This window comes from Pezoporus wallicus, unplaced genomic scaffold, assembly GCF_028554395.1.
Source record: "Pezoporus wallicus isolate ANWC-B61680 ecotype Strahan unplaced genomic scaffold, APGP_CSIRO_Pwel_v1 scaffold_3294, whole genome shotgun sequence".
NCBI classification, from domain to species: Eukaryota; Metazoa; Chordata; class Aves; order Psittaciformes; family Psittacidae; genus Pezoporus; species Pezoporus wallicus.
In genome coordinates, this window is record NW_026635478.1 from 5,084,821 (window position 1) to 5,109,967 (window position 25,147).

A 25,147-nucleotide genomic window follows, 5' to 3' on the forward strand; every position below is an offset into this window, starting at 1 on the left:
CTGTACATATTTAACATTCATCTGAAGCCAGGCTGCACAGAATCCTTAAATAAGTTAATTGATCTTTTATCGGATTTCAAGAAATAATATTATTTGGCAAAAAGATGGGGGAAGGAGTTAATTTTTATTTTTTTTTTTTTTTATCCTTTCAAACCTCTTTGCCTGCTCTTGAGTGATACTGTAACCCGTATTAATTAGTTTTCACAGTTCATTCGCAATCACCTTTTCAACATCAGCACAGTATGGATTAACTTTCCAAGAATTTCCAAAGTCAACTGGATCTACTTCAAGATGTTCATTGCTGCTGGTCAAATCATTGTTTTGGATTCCATCAAAATTTCCACACAGACCACACACTTGATCCTTGCAGGGAAAGAAACACAAAATACATAAATCTTCTGTCTGTAGATTGGCTTAGGGTTTTGTTAAGAAGTCTTTTTAGCCCAGTGCTTTAATGGCACAAGGCTTAAAAACTGAAATATCCCTGACCTTGCCAAGTTCACTAAAATAGACATAGTCACTCACAGAGAATGTTTAGCTCATATTCCCATACTGCTTAGCAGAAAGTAGGTCCATACTGTCTCCAAGGTCTCCAGGAAGCAAGACGACAACTGTGACCAGCAGTGCCGATTGGCCCTATTTGGAGTATGACCCTACAATCCCATTTTATTTCTGGAGATGACTATCTCATCACCATAACTACTAAATCTGGCTCCTTATACTGCTCTTGAATACAGAAGAAATCACTAACAGCATATTTCAAAAGTACCACAGCATTCATCCTTTCTGTCATAGCTCATCTCCAATGACCCAGGATTTACTCCTTACAGCTGAACTACTGAAAAAGTAAGGAATCCTTATGGTATTACAAAAAATTGCCTTCATTTTCAAGCAAGTGCCTAATACTCCATGGAAATCTATCAGCACGTCTGCATTAAAAAAATGCTATTCCTCAGAGAGCGAGTAAGTGCATTCTTTAGTGAGAATAAGAAGTAAAGCAAAAACCACTTACTTTAAAATTGCCTTTTAAGATAACTGAGACTCCCATGGCCAGATCCCAGGTCACACTGATGCTTTTGCCCAGTAAAATGATGTAATAACGGCCAGACTTCATGACTTCTAAATCATTTTCGTCTTTAGGAGGTACCTTGATGTTTACCTGAATAGGAAAAGCACATTGTGCTATCAACTGTGTCTCTAATTACTATTTCATATAGGTCACTTTCCCAGTGGGACACGTGTTAACATAGGTTAACAGCTACTTTCAAACATGCTGTTCTCCAGAGAACAGGTATTTCCCATACGATATACAGATGTTCCAGAGCACTTGCAAAACTGTAGGCAAGGTATTGCTAAGACACTGATTACAGGCTTGTCTCTACACTCGCCACTGCTGTGGATAAATTATTGCCTTAAAAACAACACTTCTGAACAGAAAATTGGGAGACAAATACGACAGTCCATTTTCATCACACTTCTCTAAGTTTGAATGTGGCAATGTCCCTTCTGCTGCCAGAGTATAACATATTTGCCACAAATGCTGACACAAAGCAATGACTGCTAAACAGAGGGCTGATAAAGAAGACAGGATATAAAAAATTAATGATCATCTTAGTATTCAGTCGATGGCTCACTGAAAAATTATGTTTTATTTTTATTTCAACTTTTTAGGAAACTAACAGTTTCGTGTTCCTAAGTCAGGAAAAGACAAAAGGGCTGGCTAGGTTTAAGTTCAATGTGAACTGGGAGAATCACATGCACCAGTGGTCTCTGAAGGACCAGAATCTGATTCTGAAGGACTTTCTTCCCAAACAGCTACACCAATAGGAAAAATCCTGAGAGATTCCTTTTGGTATCTCTTTATTTTTCCATCACTTTCACTTCCCCTGTGTGCATCTTTCTCTTTCCATCTGGCTGCAAATTCGAGGTGTTCAGTTCCTAAGAATTTAAGAGATTAATTTAAAAAGCTTTCTTTCACACCATAATCCCCTTTCAGTGGGAAATCTAATAGGATTATTAACTACATTTGGAGAGAAAGGTCTGGCATGGCTGTTACTTTAAGCACCGTTAATTCATGAACTGCTTAATCATGGAAGAGGCAGATGAAAACTTTCAATCAGCACAAATAGTGACTAAAGCAAGGAAGAAAGAGGAGCCCACAAACCATTCACCCACTTCCTAGTTTGAGGGCAAGAGATTTCTTTTTTCCACTATTCTTTCTTGCTCCATTCAGTAAAAGCTCATTTCTTCTCACCTCTGGGTTATTATCAGAAAGCTTTATCCCCAGAGATGATAGTTCACATTCTCAAAGGATCTCCTAAAGAGGGCCTACAATGTCTTTAGGGAATAATATGTTAAAAGATATTTTAGGAACTGGAAGCTTCTTCATATTCTCTTATGCCAAACATATTAGTATCGAGTCACGCTGGTTACTTAAATTCTCCATAGAGTAGTCTTTCTATCCAAACTCGGGCAAAAAAAAAAAAACAGAGAAGAACAAAGCTGAGCTGGGAGATTGACCTAACTTACAATATTTCTGTATTTATGAAGGCTCTTTGCCAAACCATGAAGTCATAAACTCTTGACCTTACAAACAGGCAGATCTATATATTTCAGAAAAGCAAAAATGAATTCATGAGATTTTTTCTTTTTATTGTAAGCCAGAACCTTAACAGGCAGATATTTCAATTAAGCCCTCATTTACTTAAAACTAGAAGCCGCTTTCAAAATAATATCATCTTAAAACTTGAACTATCCTGCTTTGGAATATTTCAGTGGCAAAAAGCCTTGATTCTCCTGCTTGCTTCTTGTGGAAAAAGTGTAGAAAGTCATCGCTGGGTAAGAAATTGCCTAAGAGTCTTCATATGAGTTGTTTTATCTTAATCTCTCCTTCAGTTGCTGTTCTTTCTGTGAAAACCTGCTCTAGATATTATTTCTTTGAGCCTTAAACTCTAGGAAGAAAGCTAAAAGTTCAGTCTCATGATACAAGCCTAGCTCCTAGAAGGATATACTCTCTTAGGAACCAGACAGCCTCTGTTGCTGGAATTGCTAGATGCCTCATCACCTCCTGTCTTTTCTAGCCCTTCTTTAGGTGTCCAAAATGAATCACAGCTTTTCTGAAAATCTGCCACCTAAAGAAGCTTTCCTGGCTCTATGGAATGATCCCTACACTTCAATTCATCCTCACCCAGGAAGGGGATTATTTAGCAGTAGAAATAAAGAGCTGGGCAACCAATCTGTCCTCTGTTCATTTCTCCAGCAACCAAAAGCCTACATGCATCATACACTGTCAAGATGCACCGCACAGACACTAGTAATAATAGTCACGTTTTATGTCTCCTGTCAAGTATCAGTGCACACAGCAACCACAGTAAGTTTGCAGGCTAGCCCAAACCTGGTACAGCTTTGTGAACCCAAAACAAGGCAAATGTAGCCTGGTTTCACCTTGCACAGGCAACATTTTTGTAAATCTCTGGTCTAGATGCCAGTTCAAATCACAGTGTTTCTGAAAACTGAGCATCTGAAACACTATAATCCACTGTAGCTGCGTACTGTTTGAACACACAGTCTTAATAGCTACAGCTCTCAAGGCTTTGCCCTGTGGAAAGCTTGTTTCCTGCCATGAAGGGATGTGGGATGTAGAAGTGATTCTTGTTCAATTCTTTAGTGTTTGTTGGTAGGAAAAGGGAAAAAAAGAAGAATCCAGTCATCTGGATTTTCCATCTGACAATTTAACAGAGGAAAGGATAGTTGGTATTTGCTTCTGCAACATCAACTTGTTTGAGACATGACTTTTTTCCTGTGTGCTCAGTCCTGCAGATGGCTAAATTAGATCTGAAAGTTTTACTAGTCATGGGACAGTCACTTCTTAGCTGTTCCTTGCACTTAATGTAGCTTGAAATAGAGTTAGGCTTCCCATGTTTAGAAAGGGCATTCATTGCATGAGTTTGCATGGAACAGCATTCTTATCTGGTATCAAACAGAAATATCAAAATGGTATTACACCTCTGGGAACAAAATGGACAATTATAATTCTGCTGATCTGTTCATTTTATGACCAAGAAGCACTGAGCATGAGGTTATTCATGCTCATCTTACTAAACAACTTGAAATTATTTTCACAAAAAAAAGGGAACTAAAGAGAACAAAAGTGTACATACATTTCCATTAAGCAACTCTATTTCCCCACTTCCATACAGAATGATAACCCTTTTGGTGCACTTTTCTCCAGTGAAGCCACAGCCTTCATTTGAAATGAGGATCCGGAATGTCCCAGAGACATCCTTGCAGAAATCCTATCAGATGAAAATAAACAAAAGAAACATTAATGTGGGACTTCTAAAAAAAAGAAAAAAACAAAACAGCTCTATGGAGAAAAAGGAAGCCTCAAATACTCTGTGTAATCTGTGGCCAGTAGGATATGCGTTGGCATGCCAACTGTTCCTATATTAACTTATTTTGTGCTTAGTGTTGATATTCATACGGTCCACCCCTTAAAGAATGAGGTGCCCTCTGCCAGTTACACCCACACATGCACATATTTTGCAGGGTATTTTTTGGCAGGGAGAATCCATGCTATTATAATATCTGTGGTATTTTAAAGACCTACAATGAGCACAATGTACATCTTAATAACACATATTAATTTATTTAACAGTGAAAACAAGACTGCAGCTTTAATGATAAAATAAAACTTAAAACTAGAATATTAGGTTAGAAATAAAGTTACTGCACAGTCTCGAGCAAAAATTTTGATGCCCTTGTTTTCCCACCAGCACCTGAATAATAATTACAATAATGTCAACCTATTTCTCATGTATTTAGTAAGAAAAAGTTTAATGTATTAAACTTTAAATTAAAATTTAAAAGTTTAATGCATTGATTTTCTTTCAACTTAAATATTTCTGAGGTGCATAGAGAGTTAGTACTACACTTATATGACAATTCATGACTCTCAAGCCTTTTAGGTTTTTAAATTGGGTTGGGTTTTTTTCAGTACACAGCTTTAAAGAATAACACAGCTCTCTGTATTTCTCATGAGGAAATGGATCTCATTTTCATTTTAAGTAGTTTTATAGTACTTTATGCTATTGTTGCCCACAAGACCTTTACACAGAGCTCTCACTAGCATCAGAGCAACCATTCTTCTACGGTAACCCGGCCGGCATCAAGGTGGGAGCATATTTCAAAGACCTAGCCAAAGACAGGTTGATCACACTTTCCTGTGTGATCTCCTGTGATCAAGGAGAACTGCAAGGAGGAATGTGCCTCATGAAAAGGATCTGTGGAGAAAACAGTAGCCCACCCAAGAAGCATGCCACTTGTAACTGCAGAAGACTTTTGTTACCAATTAGCAGTGGATCGATCCACATGTTAAGCCAAATTTTCAGATTAAATCCATCTTCTGCACACACATTTTTAAACACACAATGATTTGTGCCTGTAGGTGAGATGTAATCTCATTTAACTTTATTTCTGACTGGCCCAGTGAATCCACAAATTGATGTTAGTGTGCTATGACTCTATCTACCTCTGTTCTTTGCTGCAAGGAAAATGGATATTGTCAGTGTACTGCAAATAGGCATGGAACAGGACAGCAGCTTTGCTGAAATGAAGAAGCAGTACCTGTGCCCTAGATGCATTTAGGGAAAGTTCACCGAGCACTGCTTGTCTCACTCAATTAGACAGTGAGCCATCAATACTGGATAAAGAAGTTAGTGGAGAGTAAGGAAAGATTGATTTATGGATACCTATAATCCCTTGTTAGAGATGATATTCAGATAACATTTCTCTGTACCATGCTGCTATCATACGATTCATGACTGCCAGCTAGACACGACAACCTAACTCATCTATGGAGCACAATGCATCTTCAAAGTTCTCAAGGCATCTTTGAGGTCACTAATAAGCTTCTCTTTCTTCTACCACACATCTGGTTTAGTAATTAAGACTATTTTACTGTGATTTATCCAAAGATTGGACTTCTATCCAGGTATAAAACACCTTATATATTATTAGACAGCTTTGGAATTTGACATGTTCTTACCTGAACTAATACGTACTGACAGTTTCCTGGAAACTTGTATTTCAATCCATCAAACGTCAAATAATGAGCCGTACCAATAACAGTGCAGGTGCCATCACATACATTTTTGGTGCACTCCCACTTTCGACCATGGCACACACTGTAAGAGGGAAAACAAGTCAGTGACAGTTATCATTATTCCCAAAGTAATAAGCAAGAGAATGAAAGGTATTTTAGGCAAAGTGAAAGAGCAAAAATTGATTCCTCCAAGACAGCATGATCTGAAAACTCTCCAGAAGACACACAAGTGGTGATAAGCTGCTATTTTGCCTTTTTCCTGAGGCTGGGTCAGGGAATAACCAACTGTAGACCAAACAGGAGAACTGTTCCCCTGTGTATCTTAATCCAGACACGGGCTGCAGCTCTGTGTGGAACCTCTGCAGTTGTCGGTGGTGCTGTCTGACCTCAGGTATATCCCCAGCAGATCCTTTCTGCTTGTGTTTGGCCTTGAGAAGGTACTCTCAGAGGGGTACACACCTGAGCTGCTAGAACCCTTCTTTAGATAGATGTCCATAACTACGTTACACTACCGTGCATCAGATAACACTTTCATAAACATAAATTAGTGTGTGTTAGCATTGGGTGCGTAAGTCCAAATAGTGCATTGAAACATAATAAATGAATAAGGAATGTTCTTCCCTTTTTCTTACAAGCTGCATGTAGGAGTATGTGCTTTTTGAACTTCCCTATTACAAGAAGCGGTTTGGACAGAGCCTGCTAGAATATTTTGTGTTAATATTTTGTTTTGGATATCCTACTCTGCTCTGTGCAACCCTTCAGAAAAACAGATTGATTACCCTCTATAGACAGGTTAAATATGGAGTATAATGCCAGCAACCCTGTTTTTTTTATTTGTAGTACTGTCCATTTTTCCCTATTAAAAGCCAAAATATTAGTAAATTTAATATCCAGCAGATGCCAAATGACATGCTCTTAGTCTAGTGATCAACTTCTGCGACCAAGTAACCAGGACAGTAATTCAACCCAGCAAATTTTTGTTCTGAATATATACTGAAGCATAATACCACCCTTCTCCAAAGAGGTTTCTCTGCTCTTAAATTAAGTTCACTCTTCAGGATAGCATAGCTGACCTAGCAGTCAGAGACATTACCTCACAGGCTGCCAAGAAAACACAGATAGATATATTTCTTTTTCTGTACATAGGTGCACATATACATACACCCTATGAGAAATGTCTTAGAGGGTGTTACTGTCCCCTGAGGTCTCCTGTGGTGATTAAAACAGAACATCTGCCCTACAGGAGGATTCAAGTTTGGCAACATACAAATAGGACATACAAATACAAGATGTGACACACATCCTGATCATGAAAGGAGATACACCTGTAGCTGTCTGCCTGCACAGCTTGCAAGTGAGGCTGTCCAGAACACCTCCTAGACTTCCTCACAAGCACAGAATATGCAAGAAAAGAAAAGGGACATCCTGACATGCAGAGAAAAACAAGATGATGCCTTGTTTTCTCAGGGGAAGGGTAATTCTGAAGAGCAATGAAACACAGGGTTAAAGGTCTTGATACCATTATGCCCACATTGCTATAGCAGATGTACTGCACTGTTATTAATCCTACAAAAACACTACAGAAAGGACAGCATTTGGTGGTTTTTTTTTCATTTCACTCTTTTTGTACTCTTTTTGCTTTTTTTTATTATTTTCTTATTCTGTTTTTTTGTTTGTTAAAACAACAACAAAAAAAAACACAAAACAAAAATCCCACATGGTGGCCATCTTCTGTGTGGATATTCAAAATGCAGAGAAAGCGTTTGTGCAACTCATCGGGTTCTAGTGCAATTATACCAGTGTAACACACGGAAGAAAAACAGTAGGGTTCCTAGTCTTCGTGATGACACCAAATCAGCCATATTCAACACCAATCATTATTAAATTTCTGAGAATTTCCAAGAACATTTGTATCCATTCACTGTTGTGACACACAATAATCTGAATCTTACATGGTACCCTGATAAATAAGGCTCAAGGAGGTATATATGCTTATGCTAAAATGAGGAAAAGAGGGAAATTGAGAAGTAAAGAACAGACTTCAGGGCATCCACATGATCCTCTTGCCCTTTCCCAGAGGTATCCTGGAGAACCACAAGCTTTGCTACAGAAGCTGCAGGTAAGAAAGGGGATCTTTCTTTTGGCATCCACGAGCTTTTGACCAGTGAATTAAATTAATGTGCTAATTAGCAAGAAACTAAACAAACTAAATAAAAAGCCAGGCAAATTAAGCATAAAAAAAGCATAAAATTTGTTCACTCATTTCTAGTTAATTTTGAAGACTCAGAATAGCATCTGACACCATATCTATTAATCTAATCGAATAATATTAATATCATCATCTAATAAGCAATATGTTGCTTGAGGCTGGAGAAACATTCATCTACCAAATGCTATATGAATGCAGACGGACACCATCACTGACCCAGGAATTTTCTAATCTAACTCTGTAACAGCAGGGAAAGAGAAATACTATCCCTGCTTTACAGACATAAAACTCAGGGATAAAAAACCTGAAGAACTTTCCCAAGATCAAATTGCCAACCAAAGAAAAGCTAGGTACTGAATGAAGTTCTGTAGTAATGCCTTAATCCAAGCATAACTACTGCTTAATCTTGGTAACACTTCACAGTATAATAAATATTGTGCAATGCATTTTCTTCAAAGAATGACATTTCAGTAACAGGAAACTGATTGCACCTTCTGCTATTAAATCTCTGCTAACAGGTAAAGCAAGACCAAGATTTTGCATATAAGTGCATGGACATATTATAAAGTATGTGCTGTAGCAAAAGTCAGATTAGCAAATTTCTGCTGTGTACTGTTCATAAATGTTATTCTAAAATTTTCACTGAGCTTTACAATGAATTCCCAATACATAGCATAACAAAAGTTTTGCCACTGGCTTAGTCTTGGAGACATTCCACTGTTCATGAATTAGGGTCTCCCATATGTCAACTCAAATGTAAATGCCAAATGTGACACCTCTGGCTCATATATTGTGTTTGCAGGTGTTCACATCTGGCTAAGAACAAGTGAGAATGAGAACTCCTGCAACAGCAGTACAAAAAGAAAAAAAAAAACACCAAAAGAAAAGGAAGATCCACCCCCAAAATGCAGACTCTCAATTCTTATTAATTCTCAAAGCAATAGTAATTTCCTATATCACTTTCTAAATGACATTTGACTTCATATTTACTGAGAACTATCATGAAACTTTTCAAAGTCACATAGTTCAAAAAAGCCCTAGTGACATTTTTGAAGGGACCGTATTTTCAATTTTGCTTTCACATTCTAGGAAAATACCTAAATTGAGAGGAAGAACTTTTTATCAGTGAGAAAAAGCATGATTTCTAACATTTTCTTGACCCTTATATTGAAGAAAATTCTACGTATTAGAGGAAAGGTCAGTTAAAATGGCATCTATATAACAATACCAATTTTTCCTCCGTCTTCCTTCTTTTAAACCTACTTTTCCCCAGGTCTAATTATAGTACATGATTCACAATGCAATATGTAGCTGCAAAGGAAAAAAAAAGAAACAAAACACTGGGAGGTCACTGTTTCCATACAAAACCATAAAACCTTTTATCTAAGTCTCACACTAGTTAGGAACAGTCCCACTTGTCTATTATAGCTGGCATATCACACACCTTCTGTTGATGCTTGCTGAAAAGGGCTGATTTGAAGGGCCCCAGTTGGCAAAAGAGGAAAGCAGACAGCAAAGTTTAGTAACAAAGCACAGACTCCATTCCTGCCACTCCAGAGGATCTCCTATGTTGTTATCTTGTGTTGTAAAATCAAGGAGCAAATCCACTAGCTAGTGGCTATGATGACCTCCACAGACACACAGACTCCCTATTTGTAAGGTACCACATACAGTTCAACAGATATTGCACTGATCTTTATTCCATGCAAATGGAATATGCTGGTCTGTGCAATATGTGCATTACTAAACTTCAAAACCTGATTTTATATAAAACAGATCTGTTAAGCAAACAATGTTTGGTTTATTAAACATATTAGGTGCCCCAGAAAAAGCAAAAATCACAGTTCCAGTGGCTCACCAGGTGTTGCAGTCCTTAGTCACTGTCTCTCCCTTGGCATATTCTCTTCCATTGTGAAAACATGGGCATCTTTCAAGAGCAACGCACTTGTTTTCATGTCGCACCTAAGCAAAACAAAGTTCGTCAGCATATGGGTCTGTCAGTATGTGCTGGTATGTAGAAGAGCAAGCACAAAATGTGATAAAGAATAAAGGAAAGGAGAGAGGAAATGCTTCAAGACTAGGGCAAGAAAGGTACAGCATTGCTAATATTTTTTTCCATTAACATAATTAGAGCTATGGGTACATAAATCTCAGTCTTGCTTCAGAGGCTGGACACCTGTTTAAAATGTTGGGAGAATAAATTAGATTAGAGAAGAACATCATGATGAGAAAGTCCAATTTGACCAAAACCAGGATGCAATGAAGATAAATTAGGCTAACCTGAATATGGAGAACAGATGAATAGAACATGCTTATCACATACAGAAAACTCAAGGATGGCTTACCAGAAAAGCAACCAAACACACAACTCAGCTGGGCTAAAATATGAACACTGAGGAGACAAGGAGCTGTAGCACTAGAACTCAAGTGCAACTGCACATTTTGTTGTCACAGACAACAGCCCCCCAACTCCCCTGTTGGCTCGCCTCTGAAAACTGCAGTAGTCACTCATTTACTTTCAAATCCCTATTTATTTCCTAGAAAGCAAGATAAATATCAGTCCACTTGAGACATTATTTCACTTTCACAGGCTCTGTTGCTAGGAAATATGTCATTACGATTTGCCAACATTTTTTTCTTTTTCAGTCATACCCTACTGATCTTAGTTTCTCCTTGTACAACAACAAAATATTTATTCCACTTAAACAAACAAACAAATTCAATAACAAGTAATGCCTTAGACTATTTTATTTTTTTAATTCCTTTTTTCTGTTGGTTTTTTTTTTCTGTGATTACTTTCTATTTTGAAGACAGGCAGTGTTGGAGTATCAAACAAAACCAAGGCTGGCTATGCTGTTTTTCATTTGGTCGTGTTTCTCCAAAGCCAGAAGCAGGTTTGTCTCATACTTCATGGAATACTGAAAGAGAAAGGGCTTCCCTCCCCTCTCATTCAAAAGTCACAAAATATCACTTTCCCACTTTAAACTCTTTCTGTAAAATCAATAAAATAGTTTCTTTTTTACCATAAATACAAGACAATAATACCAATGAAGCCTGAAAACCAGGTTAATAAAGTAGAACAGCTCTGCCTTTTCCTATGGGGACCTGGAATGGCCACAGGGAACTACTTATAAAAAGGATTTCACAGCCCAGAGAGCCTTTATTCATATGCAGCTCCACTTGCTTTATGGCTTATGGAAAGCTATATTATGCCAAATAAACACACACCAGTAGAAGCTAGACGGAAACGAAGAAATGCTTTTCTAGATGATAGAGCTGGGGCTCTGCCTTAGACTTAAGCTCCACAAAGGATGGGGAGAAAACAGGCTAGAGACGACCATATGTTTCTAGGGGTGTTTAATTCCTTCCTTCCTTCCTGCTGGCACTCAGGAAAAAAAAAAATGATGACTTCACACTCATGACTACATTTCTGAATTTTTCCCATACTGTTCAGCAACATAGTGCATAATAAACTTGAGGGCTAGCTTCTGGATATAAAACTTGAGATTAGACATGTGGTTAATAAAGGCAGGATTAGGACCTCTTCTACTTGCTCCCTCACACATTGATAAGAAGCTAGCCACAGCCTATCCTCAACTCTAAAATCTTAATAGGCTGGTATTAGTATTTCCATCATGAATGCTTGGCCACCATGAAGCTACAGTGCAGCAGCTATTAATCCACTGACAAAGACAGAAGACTACCTTGTCTTAACACTGCAGAGTGAGTAGATTTAGAAGCTGGACATAAATACCCAAAATAGGCTCTGACCAGAAGACTAATTATTTTTCCTGCAAAATTCAACACATTGTGATTCTGTTAATAGTAACACACAATATACTGGTCATGTTGACCCCACACCCAAAACCTGTATATCTGGCAGACCAATGCCATGCTGCAGGTCAGTTAAACACAATACATGTGGTACTACAAGGCCAGTGGCATTACAGACAAACAGCTGGACTTCCTGTGAAAGTCTGTCAACCCATCAATAGAGAGCACTTAATACAGGAGACCTAACAGTCCTGAGTGCCTGAGTTCATGAGAGGCATGAGTTTTCGGGAGGCAACCACAAGAAAAGACACAGGTCTGTAATGAGAACAGCTGCTGATTGCACCATCTCACACCCTTATAATGATTCTCCTGAGAGTATGTCCACGGATTATAAGAGGCTGACTAGCTGATGTTCCTGACCCTCCTCGACTTGGGGATCTAACAGATATGTCCATCATTTCCTCGCTCTATCTCCTTAATTGTTAATCCTTGACAAATCTTGCAAAAGGAAGACAGTGTTACAGATTTCAGAACCTTTAAGTTTCTTTTCTCCTAAACTCTGCCTTGATGAGGCTGAATTTTAACTTCTTTTGGTCACACAATTTTGATGAGTATTGCACTGTCAAAGGGAGCCCAGATTTTCACTCTTTCTCCTGATACACCTGAGGGCTTCAGCAGAAAGACAGCCAGAGGTACAAAGGAGTACAGGATTAAGTAAAGGAAGTGGGTCAGGTTAGAACCCAATAGCCGATACATTTTAACAAAACCAGCCTGTCATCATTTCTGTGCAAAGACAAGTCAAAAGCATGCTAGGACAGACCACTCAACACGTGCTGGTTTACACTTGGCTTTTCTTTTTTACAATAGCTGTATGCTTCTTATGTTTGTTTTATGAAGTATTATCCTTGGGCAGATGTACATACCAGAAAGATGGCACCCACCCCCTCATGAAAACTCTCTTATGTTATAATATAGGATAAGCCTACACTGAACAATATACAGTAGAGCTAGCAGGAAAATCAATATAGCACTCTAGTAAATTTCTGTTGAAAACAGTTTGGAAGAAAAAAATTCTTCCAAACTCTTCTGATTAAAATATTTAGGGGTTTTTGGCTTGGTCTGGGTGGTTTTTTTTTTCCTTTCTCTACCAACTTCTCATAATTTTATAAATAATTTTACTTCAGCAGTCAGACTACAATAAAATGTTTAATTTCTAGTTTTAGAGTGTCTGAATTTTGTGCTTTCTGTTTGTTCTGTTCCTCTTTTTTTTCCCAGAAAGGTGGTTAACACTCCATTTGTATATTTATTAATATTTTCCAATGGGAAAAAAATGGAATGCAGTAAACTAATCTGAGAAAGCATATTTTTCCCCACACTTCTGCACATATGTTATGATTTATCTTTTCTGCTCTGTAAAAGGGTGACAAGTATGGAGAATTTCCCACCCTCCAGATGATCAAAGACAGAAGAAGAAGAATTACTTTTCATGGCATATCAAACGTTTTTATTTTCAAGAAATAAAAATATTGTAAAATATTAGATGAACTGGAAAACTTATTTTTCAGTTGAAAGAAATTAGGATTTCTTTGCATTTTCTGGCTGGGAAAATAATCCATTGATTGATTGGCAATTTCTCACCCCAACAAATCTTCCAATTCAAATCCAGCCAACTGCAGCATCATGTTCATGAGCAACCCCTGATTTATTTCTTTTCCCTGATTTATTTCTTTTTAATTATTTTTAGGTATGCTAGTCAAACTTGGCAGGCTGTACATACAGATTTTAGACTATGGATTCCTCTATTTAAGACTGGTAACTCAGCTAACTAATCTCTAAACATCTCTTTATATACATTGAGATAGCATTGCACTTAATCACATCTTAACTGCTACATGTACTTGCAAACTGTATGGGAGAGTTGTTTCTGTAAACTATATATCTTTGTGTTTCCTGATGGTACAAACCACTTCAGAGAAGCAAGGAGATTTTATTTGATTTTTACTAGTAAGTTATCCATGGCCATTCCTAATTTTTATATGCTACTATACCACAAAAGAAAAACAAAAATCTTCAGTAAAAAGGCACAGTTCCTTACAAAGTGACAATATGTGCAAATATTTATTCCCATATATGTGCAGTAATCTGTTGCTTCCCACAGACATTTGTACAAAGAGTAACTCACCTCCATGAGTGCTTTGCATAGGAAGCAGCATTACAGAACGCCAACAAGGGAGATTAACTGGCAAAAGAAATGCTAAAACCTTTTCCTGGTCCCTTTACTGCTCAGCTCTGCGGGTACAAGTCTGGAAAACAGAGACTTTGCGACTTTGCAAGCATTTTCTTCCAGTCTGCCCAGCACCTTTAAGGTAGAGGGAGGCAGGATGGAAAGGAGAACATGCTCATCACCCCACATCCTCACATTTTTGGCAAACAATACTGGAAGCACAAAGTCTCATTGTAGAGTGAAAAAATAAGAAATAAGCCTCCCTAAAACCATCCTGGTTAGCTACCTACAGGTGGTGAGGAGGAAACTGCTCTTTGAAAAGAAGCTGGAAGGCCCTGTGGAACCAGGAGGCTGAAGGGCACCCAGCTTGATCCTGTCTTTGCATGGCAGTGGTTACAGCAAAATCTCCTAGATACCACATTCTCCCGTTGTGGCTTTGACAAACGTGTATCTCATCATTTTTATTCCCTGTCGGACTGGATGCACACAAGAACTACAGTATATTCCGAGTTTACTGGAAAATTGAACCATACTGTCATCTAGTGGACAAAAACTTATTTTACTTTTTAAGAAAACCAAAACGAACCAAGCCCCGTTCTTTTATCCGAAACTTGACAAACCATCTTGTTGCATGTGTCCCATCACTGCAGGGTCAACTGCAGCTCCCAATTCCAAAATGCCAAAGACTGCTTCTCCTGGCAAGAATTTTATGAAACAATCGTTTGAATGATAGTTTCAACCCACTGAAAAGAAATACGACATTCTATACTAAATGTGAAGGTTAATTACTAGAAAGCTGATCTAGGGAGGGTTTGGGGGGGGGGGGGTCCCAGCCCATTTTTTTCCTGTTGAGCAGTTATCATAAGGGGGTTTTCCATTACTATCTCTAAAGTATACTATTACCATATCCTGGACTGAAACCAAATCTCAAGCCCCTTCAACAAATCAAAGAATTCCGATTGTGATGTACAGAGAAAAACCTATTCACACTGGAACTCTTGGAATTTTACTAGTACACAAACATTTGGAAGTTTATTTAACATATTACTATTTGGGAATTTTCTTCTCTAAAAGGAAAGACATTTAAAAACTGAAACGTGAGAAGAAGCAACATTTGGTTTTAAAATTGTGGTAAAAATTTGCTCAATGTTGATACAGATGAGTTTAAATTCTGTTCTGTATGTTTTGCTTTCTACCTACAAGACACTTCAGAAGCCTGAGTTTTTGCCTACAAGCTGGCATTTCATTAAGGAGTAACATCTATTTACTTAAACATATGCTTATCATCAGAATATGATAGCAACATTAAAAATATTAATTCTAGAAATTACTTTCATTATTAATTTAAGAATTTAGGGGGGATGTCTAGTAAGACAATGGAAGGAATTTGGGGGGAAATTTTCTCTTCTGTATATACACACAGAAGTGGAAAAACAACATGCCTTTATAAAAATGCATGTTCCAAGTAAAGATAATTGCTTTTTAAAATAGAATTTAAACTAGTGGCTAAATAGTGGTTAAAGTAAATTCATTAGAGCTGAAGTCTAAACATGCATCTCAGCCCTAAAAGTAATAATCCATACTTTCATTTGCTAACTGTCAACATCAAGTGCATAATAATCTAAGCCTGATCCTTGAGCAAGTATAAAAGATTAAAAAGAACAAAAGTAATCTTTTAATTACTAAACTTCGTAGCTTTTGAAAACACCTTGCTTTACTTTACACCTCTCTGAGCCAGAAAACTGTACCAGCAATGTCTCAAAGTGCCACAGGTGTGAAGTCTCACAGTTGTATTGTAGGCCTCAAGCAAAATAAAGACACAACTCTCTCCAACATCTACTAGGTATGCTCACCTGCAGTGCATGCATTGAACATCGCAGACTTCTTAAATCTCATCAGTTTTCCTGGACAGAGAACTCAAAAGTGCCATTTATTTAACTTCATAAAGATTTGACCACGTGCTCCACCTCTACCCTATTCACACGATGCCTGGGACTGCACCCCCAGCCCCTGGTGAGATCCTGTGCACGACTTCGCCTGCACAAAGAGCATTGCACAGAACTGAACACTGATGTTTTTTTCCCTGTTGCTCAGAGAACAACAGCAGCAATCTGCTGTCTATTCTGCTCCATCTGCTTTGTATCAGAGCTCTAAATTGACACTGAGCTCGCAGTCACTGGCTGAGCAAATAACTATTTGCTGTTTGCTCTGTTGAAAAATGACTAAACTAAAGATTAAATTTGCAGGTCAAAAGGGGACATCACCCTGGACTCCAGAAAGCATCTTATCAGTGGAAAAAAAGCACACTTAGCACACCACCTGCAATTCCAGGACACCCGCCAGCATCATGTTAGCAAGTTTCATGTCCCACATTCTGTTTCATGGAGAATTCTCAGTTTGTTACCACACACAGGAAAGCAACAGCAGAGATAGAGACTTCACAAGGAGGCAACTGGTATAAGCAGAAAAGGTCTAGCTTTTGATTATCAATTATTATTACTACAAGCTAAACTTCATCTTCTATGCAGATAGAGTAACAAATACACTTTACACCAGCCAGAATTTGGCAGAGTCAATACTTCACAACCATGTACTTCCAAGCCACAAGATGACTGCTGGTAGGAAAGAATGAAGGCAAGAAAGCAAAGAGGATCTGTTTCTCTCTGTTGCAGCTAAGCCTGCTTACCATCCCTTTTGGACAGAGGCATCCAGATATGCAGCCATGGCTGATGCATTCCAAGTCATAGTTCTGGCAAGTCTTGGCACACTCCAACCCTTCAGCTCTTGGGTTGTTTGCAGGACAGACAAATCTTTCCATGGGGGATCTGCATGTCAAGCTCCTTTTTACTTTAAAACAATAAATTTACAAAACTTGTAATTGGAACTTAAATATTGTTAGCACAGTATTTTTCTAAAGGATGGATCAACATTCTTACTAGAAAACTAATTTAGAATATAGCCTGAAGCAAAACCACTACACCACTATGCATGACACTGTGAAGACAACAGCTCTCATTTTCCTGAAATGACAGTGACCTCAGTTAGGCTGCCATAAAGGCATGCATATTCTAATATAGAAGCAAAAGAAGCTTCACTAGGGTAAATAGCATTTCAGCAACATAAACAGTGCAATTTCAGATTGCACTGGGGCTATGAGCACACCTCAGTGCAAAACATATTTCAGCCTGTCGGCAGTGTACACTAGCAATGTCAGCACAAAGTCAATAATTTGAGAAGCAACACCCCCATATATTACTGTATTTAGACTCACTTCCAATGCGTATAACTACAGTGGTGAGCTAGTAACAATGTCCTAAGCTTAAAAACAAAGTTTTCAAACCCTGAGTCTTTAGGTTCTGGCAGATCAGAACGTCCCAAGAAACTCCATGTTATTATTTCAAGCAGTTCTAACAATATGCATCTCTGAGGTTTTGTAAGTCTTAATGCTCTAAAGTAGGAAAATTATGTCTTAACAGCATTAAATTAAAAGTTTGATGAGATATACACCCAGAATGCTTCACCTGGAGAACAGTATGGGCCAACCAGGGACACTGTTACTGGTTGTCTACCAAGCACCATTAAGCAGGTGACTACCCTGTACCAACCAGTCAGATTTACAGGGTTTTCCACTAGAAGCTTGGCAGTAGGGGTGAGTGGTAGTTTATCAGAAGATGCAAAGGCAAACAATAACCCTTTGCTCCAAGGATCTGGGAAATACCAACCAAAAACTTTGTCCAAACACCCTGAACGGATGCATTTGGCAGTATGCCACAGAAGACACTATGTTTGGGCTTACTCCTGATAGTCATGAAGGGATGCTCCTGGGCTTCATCAAATCCCCACTATCCCAGTCCCCTCTGAGATGCATTTGGTCTCAAACCCCCTAGGTCTGCAAGGAAATTGTCAGGCTCCAGGAGGTTTTATGCAGAGATGCTTGGTGGCTGGAAGACACACTTGATGCCAGGTGGCAGTCTAACCTGCAGGCAACAAAAAGCTTCATCTGCACCAGAAAAGAGAGCTTGAAACCCACTAGTCAGAAGCAGAGGGTATAAAGCTAGCTCGCTACTGGTGTAGTGTGATCCTCAAATAGCAACTGTGGGCCTCAGATCACCGCCAAGGGAGTCCTTAACCTCTTCAAATAAGGAGAGATCACAGTGGCTAACTGCACCCCTCCCATGTTAAATTTTTCTTTCAATATTGTAAAACATATAAAAGTAGGAAGAAGTCTCACAACATCACCAGACACCGCAGCCTCCGGTGCTTCTTCCCTATCCGAGATTACTGAGGCTGAAGAGAAGAAAAGAAAAACAACCAAACAGAAAAAATATTATTTTTTTAAGGCATACTAACTTCTGGCAGATGGCCTCTCATCAGCGAAAACATCTGGCAGGAAGGCACCAGGAACTCTGTTTGTACTGCAGTGCATGAAACCATTTTCACAATAGCTAAGAAAAACAAATAGAGCTTATATTTAATGAAGTGACATTAAGCTTTCATTCACACTGGTTTTTTTTTCAGATAGGCTGCAGGGAACTTGACAGAATACCAAAATTACACCTCTCATTGAGGATGATCTGTTGCACTCCCTCCACTGTGCTTATCCACCTTAAAGGCAAACCTTCCTTAAGATAGTTGATGTGATATAATGGTAATACAGCTGCATGCTAGCCCTGTCCTGCTGAATTCCATCTGCACAGGCCTAAAACTGGGCAAGATAACAGTCAGGTCTATTGTGGAAAAGGCGAGAGACCACTTTGTGCCTGCAACTTACATGACTTCTGTGGTAGAGGAGAAAAGGATAAGGCACTGTTCCCTAAATTGGACTTACCAGGAACAGCTCAGCAATTACATTCCTACTCTCAGTGTACAGCTACTCAATTTAACAATTAGAAATGCTTTTTAATATTTGTAATTAGGTTTTAACATTTAAGAAATATATCGCAGTACACTGAAGTGTATTTTAAAAGCTTACAAAGTAGCTATTGTCAGTAATTAAACTCCATTTCAAATTGCTAGGAACTGTTCACAGATGAGGGTTTTATACTGTTTTCTGACTAAGGTGGCATTTTAAACTATATGGATAGAGATGCAACAGCAAAAGTTACCACTCTGTTTGTGGGAGCCAAAATCTTGCTCTCTTTTAAACTAGTTTCAGAGGAGGTAAAGGAACCAGTTAACCACTCAGGCTATCCAAAAATTTAAGTCACAGCATGTAAGGATGATTTACGAACATTGCACTTACCACATGGTGTAATGATCTGAAAAGATGTCTTCTGGTTGGAATATCTCACCGTCATAGTAACAAGAGCACTGGGACTTTGGTACACACTGCTCATGCTCATCCAGGTAGTGCCCAAGGGGACAGTAGCATCCTTCCATGCAGAGTTCATCACAGCCCTCATCCGGGTAGGACAAAGATCTGCAGGTCTGGTTGCACAACACCCCACACTGCCGGTACACTTGGCCTTCAGGACAGGTCATTGCTGTTGAATGATGTGCACATTAGGGAGGCTGGCATTTGATTCGAAGCCAACTACAGGAAAAGCTGCTTAAAAAGCTTGGGATTGAAATGTATTTACTCAGTTACTCATTGATGGAAGCCTATATTATACTGTCTCTCCTTAATTCTGCAGCACCAGTGAAGCATTGCTTCATATATGGCTTTGCTTATATGTATGTGTATATCTATATACACATACACACAAGCAAAACCTTACTACATGCAGTTCCCAATAAACACTGGGACTGGACTGCAAACCCTGTGATGGAAATCTATCTACAAATCTTCATCCAGAATGAAAAAACACAGGCTCTGTCCAACCTCTGTTACTACTTGGATCTACAAGTTAGGAGCATTACAAGTGTTATGTACACATTCACACTTCTTTTCCTTTGCAACATGGTTAAGGGACAATTTAGTCCAAATAAGTAGAAGTGTAGGTTTCTGCCTTGACAAGCAGGTGCCACAATAGCTTAAAGCCTCACATTCCAGAAGCTCTCAGTGATTTCTGTGGAAGCAGGTGCAAATAATGAAGTCATTTAGTGATCATGGAGCCAAACTTTGGGCACTAACGATTTTTGATGATGGATTCATTTTTAGGGAGACCTAATTATGACCTTTGGAACCATTTTGGCTTCCTTGTTTATAAAGCTTACACATAGTTCTACAACAGCACTGACAATCTCCTCTGCATACATCAGCATCAGCACTAGGTGGCAGTTATGACAACAGATTGCAGAAGAAGAGAATTCAAGTTACTATGTCAAGGGCTTTTAACAGGCCTCCTGATAACGAGGATTTACAAAACCTGTCGTTTGTAGCAACCCGCGAAAGCAAACGGTTGGAGTTGTAAAGCGATAAGGCAGGATGTTCAGCAGAGTGAGGGAAGCAGCTGCAAGTAAAAGTTGGCACATTTGTACTGTTCTAAAACCAAGATCAAGGGGTTACAGAGAAAGCCTTTCCTCTTGTCATCCCTTGCAGAATGATCCCATAATCCCTACCCTCTCTTTTGTGAGTGCACACACCTGGGAACTGTAGCAGCAACAGCAGTAAAAGAAAAACTATAGCAAGGCTACAGCCCGGCAGCCTTGCCCAGCTGCTGGTAGGGCTGAATTAATTAATACTGGGGCTAACAAAGCAAGGCCTACATGCTAAGTGACGTCTAATGCATACCTCCACAAAATTGTTCTGCAAATAAGAGGTACTTCTACTCACTGAAGAGAGACATGGCTGCACTAACATCTCCCCAGCTTTTATTGAGGCACCCCAGTCCCATGGGTGGAAGCGTAAACCTTAACTTGAGGATCCAGCCCAGAGGCATCTAAGGTCACTTGAGGACTTCTTCAGAGCAAAGATCTCCCAAGTTTGGGACTTGTGCCCAAACTATTTAAACTTTCACAACACAGCCCAAGAAATTAATATGTGCTCACATCAACAAAGCAGGCAGAGAAAATACCTCCTAATTCAGAAATAAGTAGGTGATAGATTTACTTGCATTTCAAAGTCATCTTGGCAGCTTTTCATAGAACAGTGCTTCTAATGTACCTAAACACAATCTCTGCAGTAAATCAAATACTGTCAGTCACAGCCCAGGGCTGAAGACCATTTTAAAAGTAACTTTCATCACTAAAGGCATGTGCAAGCAGGACAACTATGAAGCCTCAGCCAAAACTACGATTTGCTACACAGGAGCCTCTGGAAGCAAGGAACTGGTTTGGCAGATTTCAGGTGGGTACATCAATTTACTAGAGTTTGAAGAATCAAAAAAGATAGGATAACTGAGCCCACTATCCTGCCCTACTTTCTAGTCAGTGGTATCACTCCCTGCCCACAGGGATGACTTTGCAGTCATCCCTTTCTTAGCTAAAGCTTTGCAAGTCATCTTACCTGCTTGTGCACCTCCTAAGGTTTTAGAAACATTTCATTTTTCCAGTTATGCTACCTAATGCCATATTCACGCTCCAAGTCCTAGTACACTGCTCCATCACCTCCTGGCAACATCTGTTTTTAACAGCAAAAAGGCAAGACAACTGACTTGGGAGGGGACTGTTGTCTGTACACTTTGTAATACACTGACATGAAAAAAAATAAAACCATCCCACTATGACAGGAAATGAGAGGAAAAGGCGAGTCTCTACGGAGCCTGTTATAAAACCAAAACAGCTCAGTGCTGTGGTCTGAAACTCAGCCTGTCCCAGGGATAAGATAGGAAATAGTGGGAAAGCATTGGAAAAATGTGTACCCATCAGATAGTTCATCCAGTTTCTTGTGGGTGGGTTTTCATGCAGTGACAATAAACTACCCAACACCACCACATTAAGGAAAATAGTGGGCTTATCAGCAGGTCCTAAAATCTGAAGAAACATCTAGGGACCTGTTGACTGTTTCCCCTGTGGCACAGAACAATATACACATACACACATGCACACAGACACACACGACATCATAGAATAATTCTGGTCGGAAAAGACCTTAGAGATCACCGAGTCCAACCTTTAAACTGACACTACCAAGTTCATATCCCTTTAGGGATATGGTTTATCCCTACTAAACCATATCCCTAAACACCACATCTACACATCATTTACTTCCATGGATGGTGACTCCACCACTTTCCTGCGCAGTCTGTTTCAATTCTTGACAACCCTTTTGGTGAAGAAAATTTTCCTAATATCCAGTCTAGATCTTCACTGGTGCAGCTTGATACTGTTTCTTCTCATCCTACTACTTTTTGTTACTTGAGAAAAGAGACCAACAATGCTACAACCTCTTTTAGGCAGATGTAGAGAGAGATAAGGTCTCCCCTGAGCCTCCTTTTCTCTAAACCACCGCAGTTCCCTCAGTTGCTCCTCACAGAACTTACCCTCCAGACCCTTCACCAGCTTCATTGCCCTCCTCTGGACCTACTCCAGCACCTAGTATCTCTTTTACAGTGAGAGGCCCAGGACTGAACACAGTGTTCGAGGTGTGGCTTCACCAGTGCAAGTGCAAGGGGATGATTACTGCCTTGGCCCTGCTGGTCACACTATTGCTGGTCCAGGCCAGGATGCTTTTGGCCTTCTTGGCTACCTGGGCACAAGCTGGCTTATCTTCAGCTCCATCAATCAATATCCCCAGGTCCTTTTCCACCCAGCAGCTTTCCAGCCACTCTTCCCCAAGCCCGGAGCATTGCATGGGGCTGTTGTGGCCCAAGTGCAGGACCTGGCACTTCACCTTGTTGAACCTCATGCCAGTGGCCACAGCCCATCAATCCAGCCTGTCCAGATCCCCCTGCAGAGCCTTCCTACCCTTTAGCTGATCAACACTCCCACCCAACTTGGTGTCGTCTGCAAATTTACTGAGAGCGCACTTGATCCCCCCATTCAGAGCGAGTCCTGGGAAACACCACTTGTGACCAGCTGCCAACTATGTTTAAGTGCATTCACCACAACCCTTTGGGCCTGGCCATCCAGCCAGTTTTTCACATGCATTTGCATGAGAAACAGCCCTTCACAGCATGCCCTATCTGCTCCTTCCTTGCTCTGTTGCTTATTCATGGTGGGCTGCAAGAGTACAAACCAAACCTTCAACAATCAATCTGCAACCAAAACAATTTCAAATACATGGAAGGTGAAGGCTTGTTATTTTGATACGCAGCAGAAATGCTGTGCTATACTAATGAGTTACCTCCCTGCCACTTACCCACTTCAAATGAAGCAAACCGGTTCTGTCAAGTCATTTTCCAAGAAACTGAATCTCTGTTGACCAAGGCAGGAGCAGAGCATGTGTTCAGTGCACTGGGCTGTCAGCACAAATTACGCAACCTGCACATTCACTTCTCAAGCCCATTAAAAGAGGGATTGCTCTCCTTCATGTGACAGGAGATGTCTAGGGCATCAGAATTATTTAATGGGTGCTGATGGATCTGCAATCAGGAAAATCGTCACTTTATGAGAGCATAAAGCGCTCTGTAATGCACAGAAAGGAAGAAGCAGCTCTGCACTATTAAAGATTAATTGTCAAAATTGACTTGTTCAGTTACAGAAAGAATGATGGTGCATTATCAGTGCTCTTTCTTTCAGCCTCCAGACCTGCAGTTTTAAAAGGATTTTTATTACATTACTGTTCCACTATCTGAACATTTACATAAATTAGGTAAAATATTATGAAACCATGCAGCAGTTTAACATAAACTGGTTTCATTCTTCTTTGTGGTAAGTACTCTCCAGCCTGCAGAAGATGTTGTCACTGACATTACAGGTACAGACCCCACCCGGTGGAAGGCCACTGACCTTTCTTTCTCTCTCTTCCAGTTTCTACACACTCAGTTTATAAATAAATGTATTTCCCACCCCCTGTTTGGGAAGAAGTCACTAGCAGATCTGGAGGCCTGCCAAGTATACATGCTTTTTCCCAAAATTTTCAGTTGTCTTCTTTCCTTTATTTGCTGCTATTGCAAACTTGCTCAGGAAAATGGAAAAACATCCATTTCACAAATACCTATTGGGAAAAGCGTGGCCATGTTCCACAAAGATTCCATTGCAAGGGATTCTTTCCTAACATACTGACCTAACTGAGAATGAGAAGAAACACGGGATGTTGGCTGCTTCTGCTCCAGCTTCTTATCAGCTTGGCTATTAATCTTACATGGACTGATGTGTGCAAAACCATCCTATTCTTTCTGTTACCCCACCTCTGTAACCTAAATCTGTAGTCTGAATTTTTGTTCTATCATCTAGCAACATCTCATCTTTTTGACTGCAAGCTGTTGAACCAGGGTTGCCATTCATTATAGGTGAAATCCTGGAAACAACCCTCAGGGGAATTAAAAAACTCACCTCTTGCTGACACTCAGAGTTAAAAAAGAAACCAAAACAATCAAAGCTCTTGTTTGCCTAGGTCAGTGGTGCTACTCATGCCCTGCTGGATCAAAGTTCAGGATCACATTTTCAACCAGCTATCACTTCATACTAGAATTTACAAGGAGAAAAAGGAATGGAGCTCATATGTGGTTAGAAAAATGATGTTCACCCACGAGCTGAATGATGCACATGAAAGGAGATCTGACATAGGTCTCAGACTTCTGCACTGACAGAGTGATAATCAAACTGCTAAGAGAGAGATATGCCAGGGAAGTTGTGAGATCTCCATCCCTGAAGATACTCAAAATTTGTCTGGAGAAGACCCTAGGCAATCTGCAGTAAATTCGCCCTGCAGTGAGGAGGGGTGGTACCAGAACACTGCCAGAGGCCACTTCTAATATGAGTTTGTTTATACTTGTATGATTCTGTTCTGTGATACCATTTGTCTGAGTACCTGACTTTGTGCTTTCTCCATACCCTCAACTTCAGCTGAAGT

At 39.5% G+C, this 25,147-nt stretch overlaps 1 protein-coding gene across 2 annotated transcripts in view; it reads right to left on the bottom strand.

Annotated features, from left to right (window-relative positions):
- The window catches only part of VWF (von Willebrand factor), a 129,722-nt gene that overhangs the window by 67,591 nt on the left and 36,984 nt on the right, over positions 1–25,147 (bottom strand). For both annotated transcript variants that reach the window (XR_008974509.1, XM_057426168.1), the window contains exons 16-23: positions 19,553–19,793; positions 18,661–18,755; positions 16,997–17,157; positions 10,171–10,274; positions 6,047–6,185; positions 4,161–4,295; positions 1,013–1,159; positions 223–363 (exon numbers count right to left, since the gene is read on the bottom strand). Coding sequence is in view for 1 of the 2 variants with exons in the window: in XM_057426168.1 (XP_057282151.1) it covers positions 223–363; positions 1,013–1,159; positions 4,161–4,295; positions 6,047–6,185; positions 10,171–10,274; positions 16,997–17,157; positions 18,661–18,755; positions 19,553–19,793 (1,163 nt within the window). In the remaining variant the exon portion in view is untranslated. The remainder of the gene's footprint in view (positions 1–222; positions 364–1,012; positions 1,160–4,160; positions 4,296–6,046; positions 6,186–10,170; positions 10,275–16,996; positions 17,158–18,660; positions 18,756–19,552; positions 19,794–25,147) is intronic.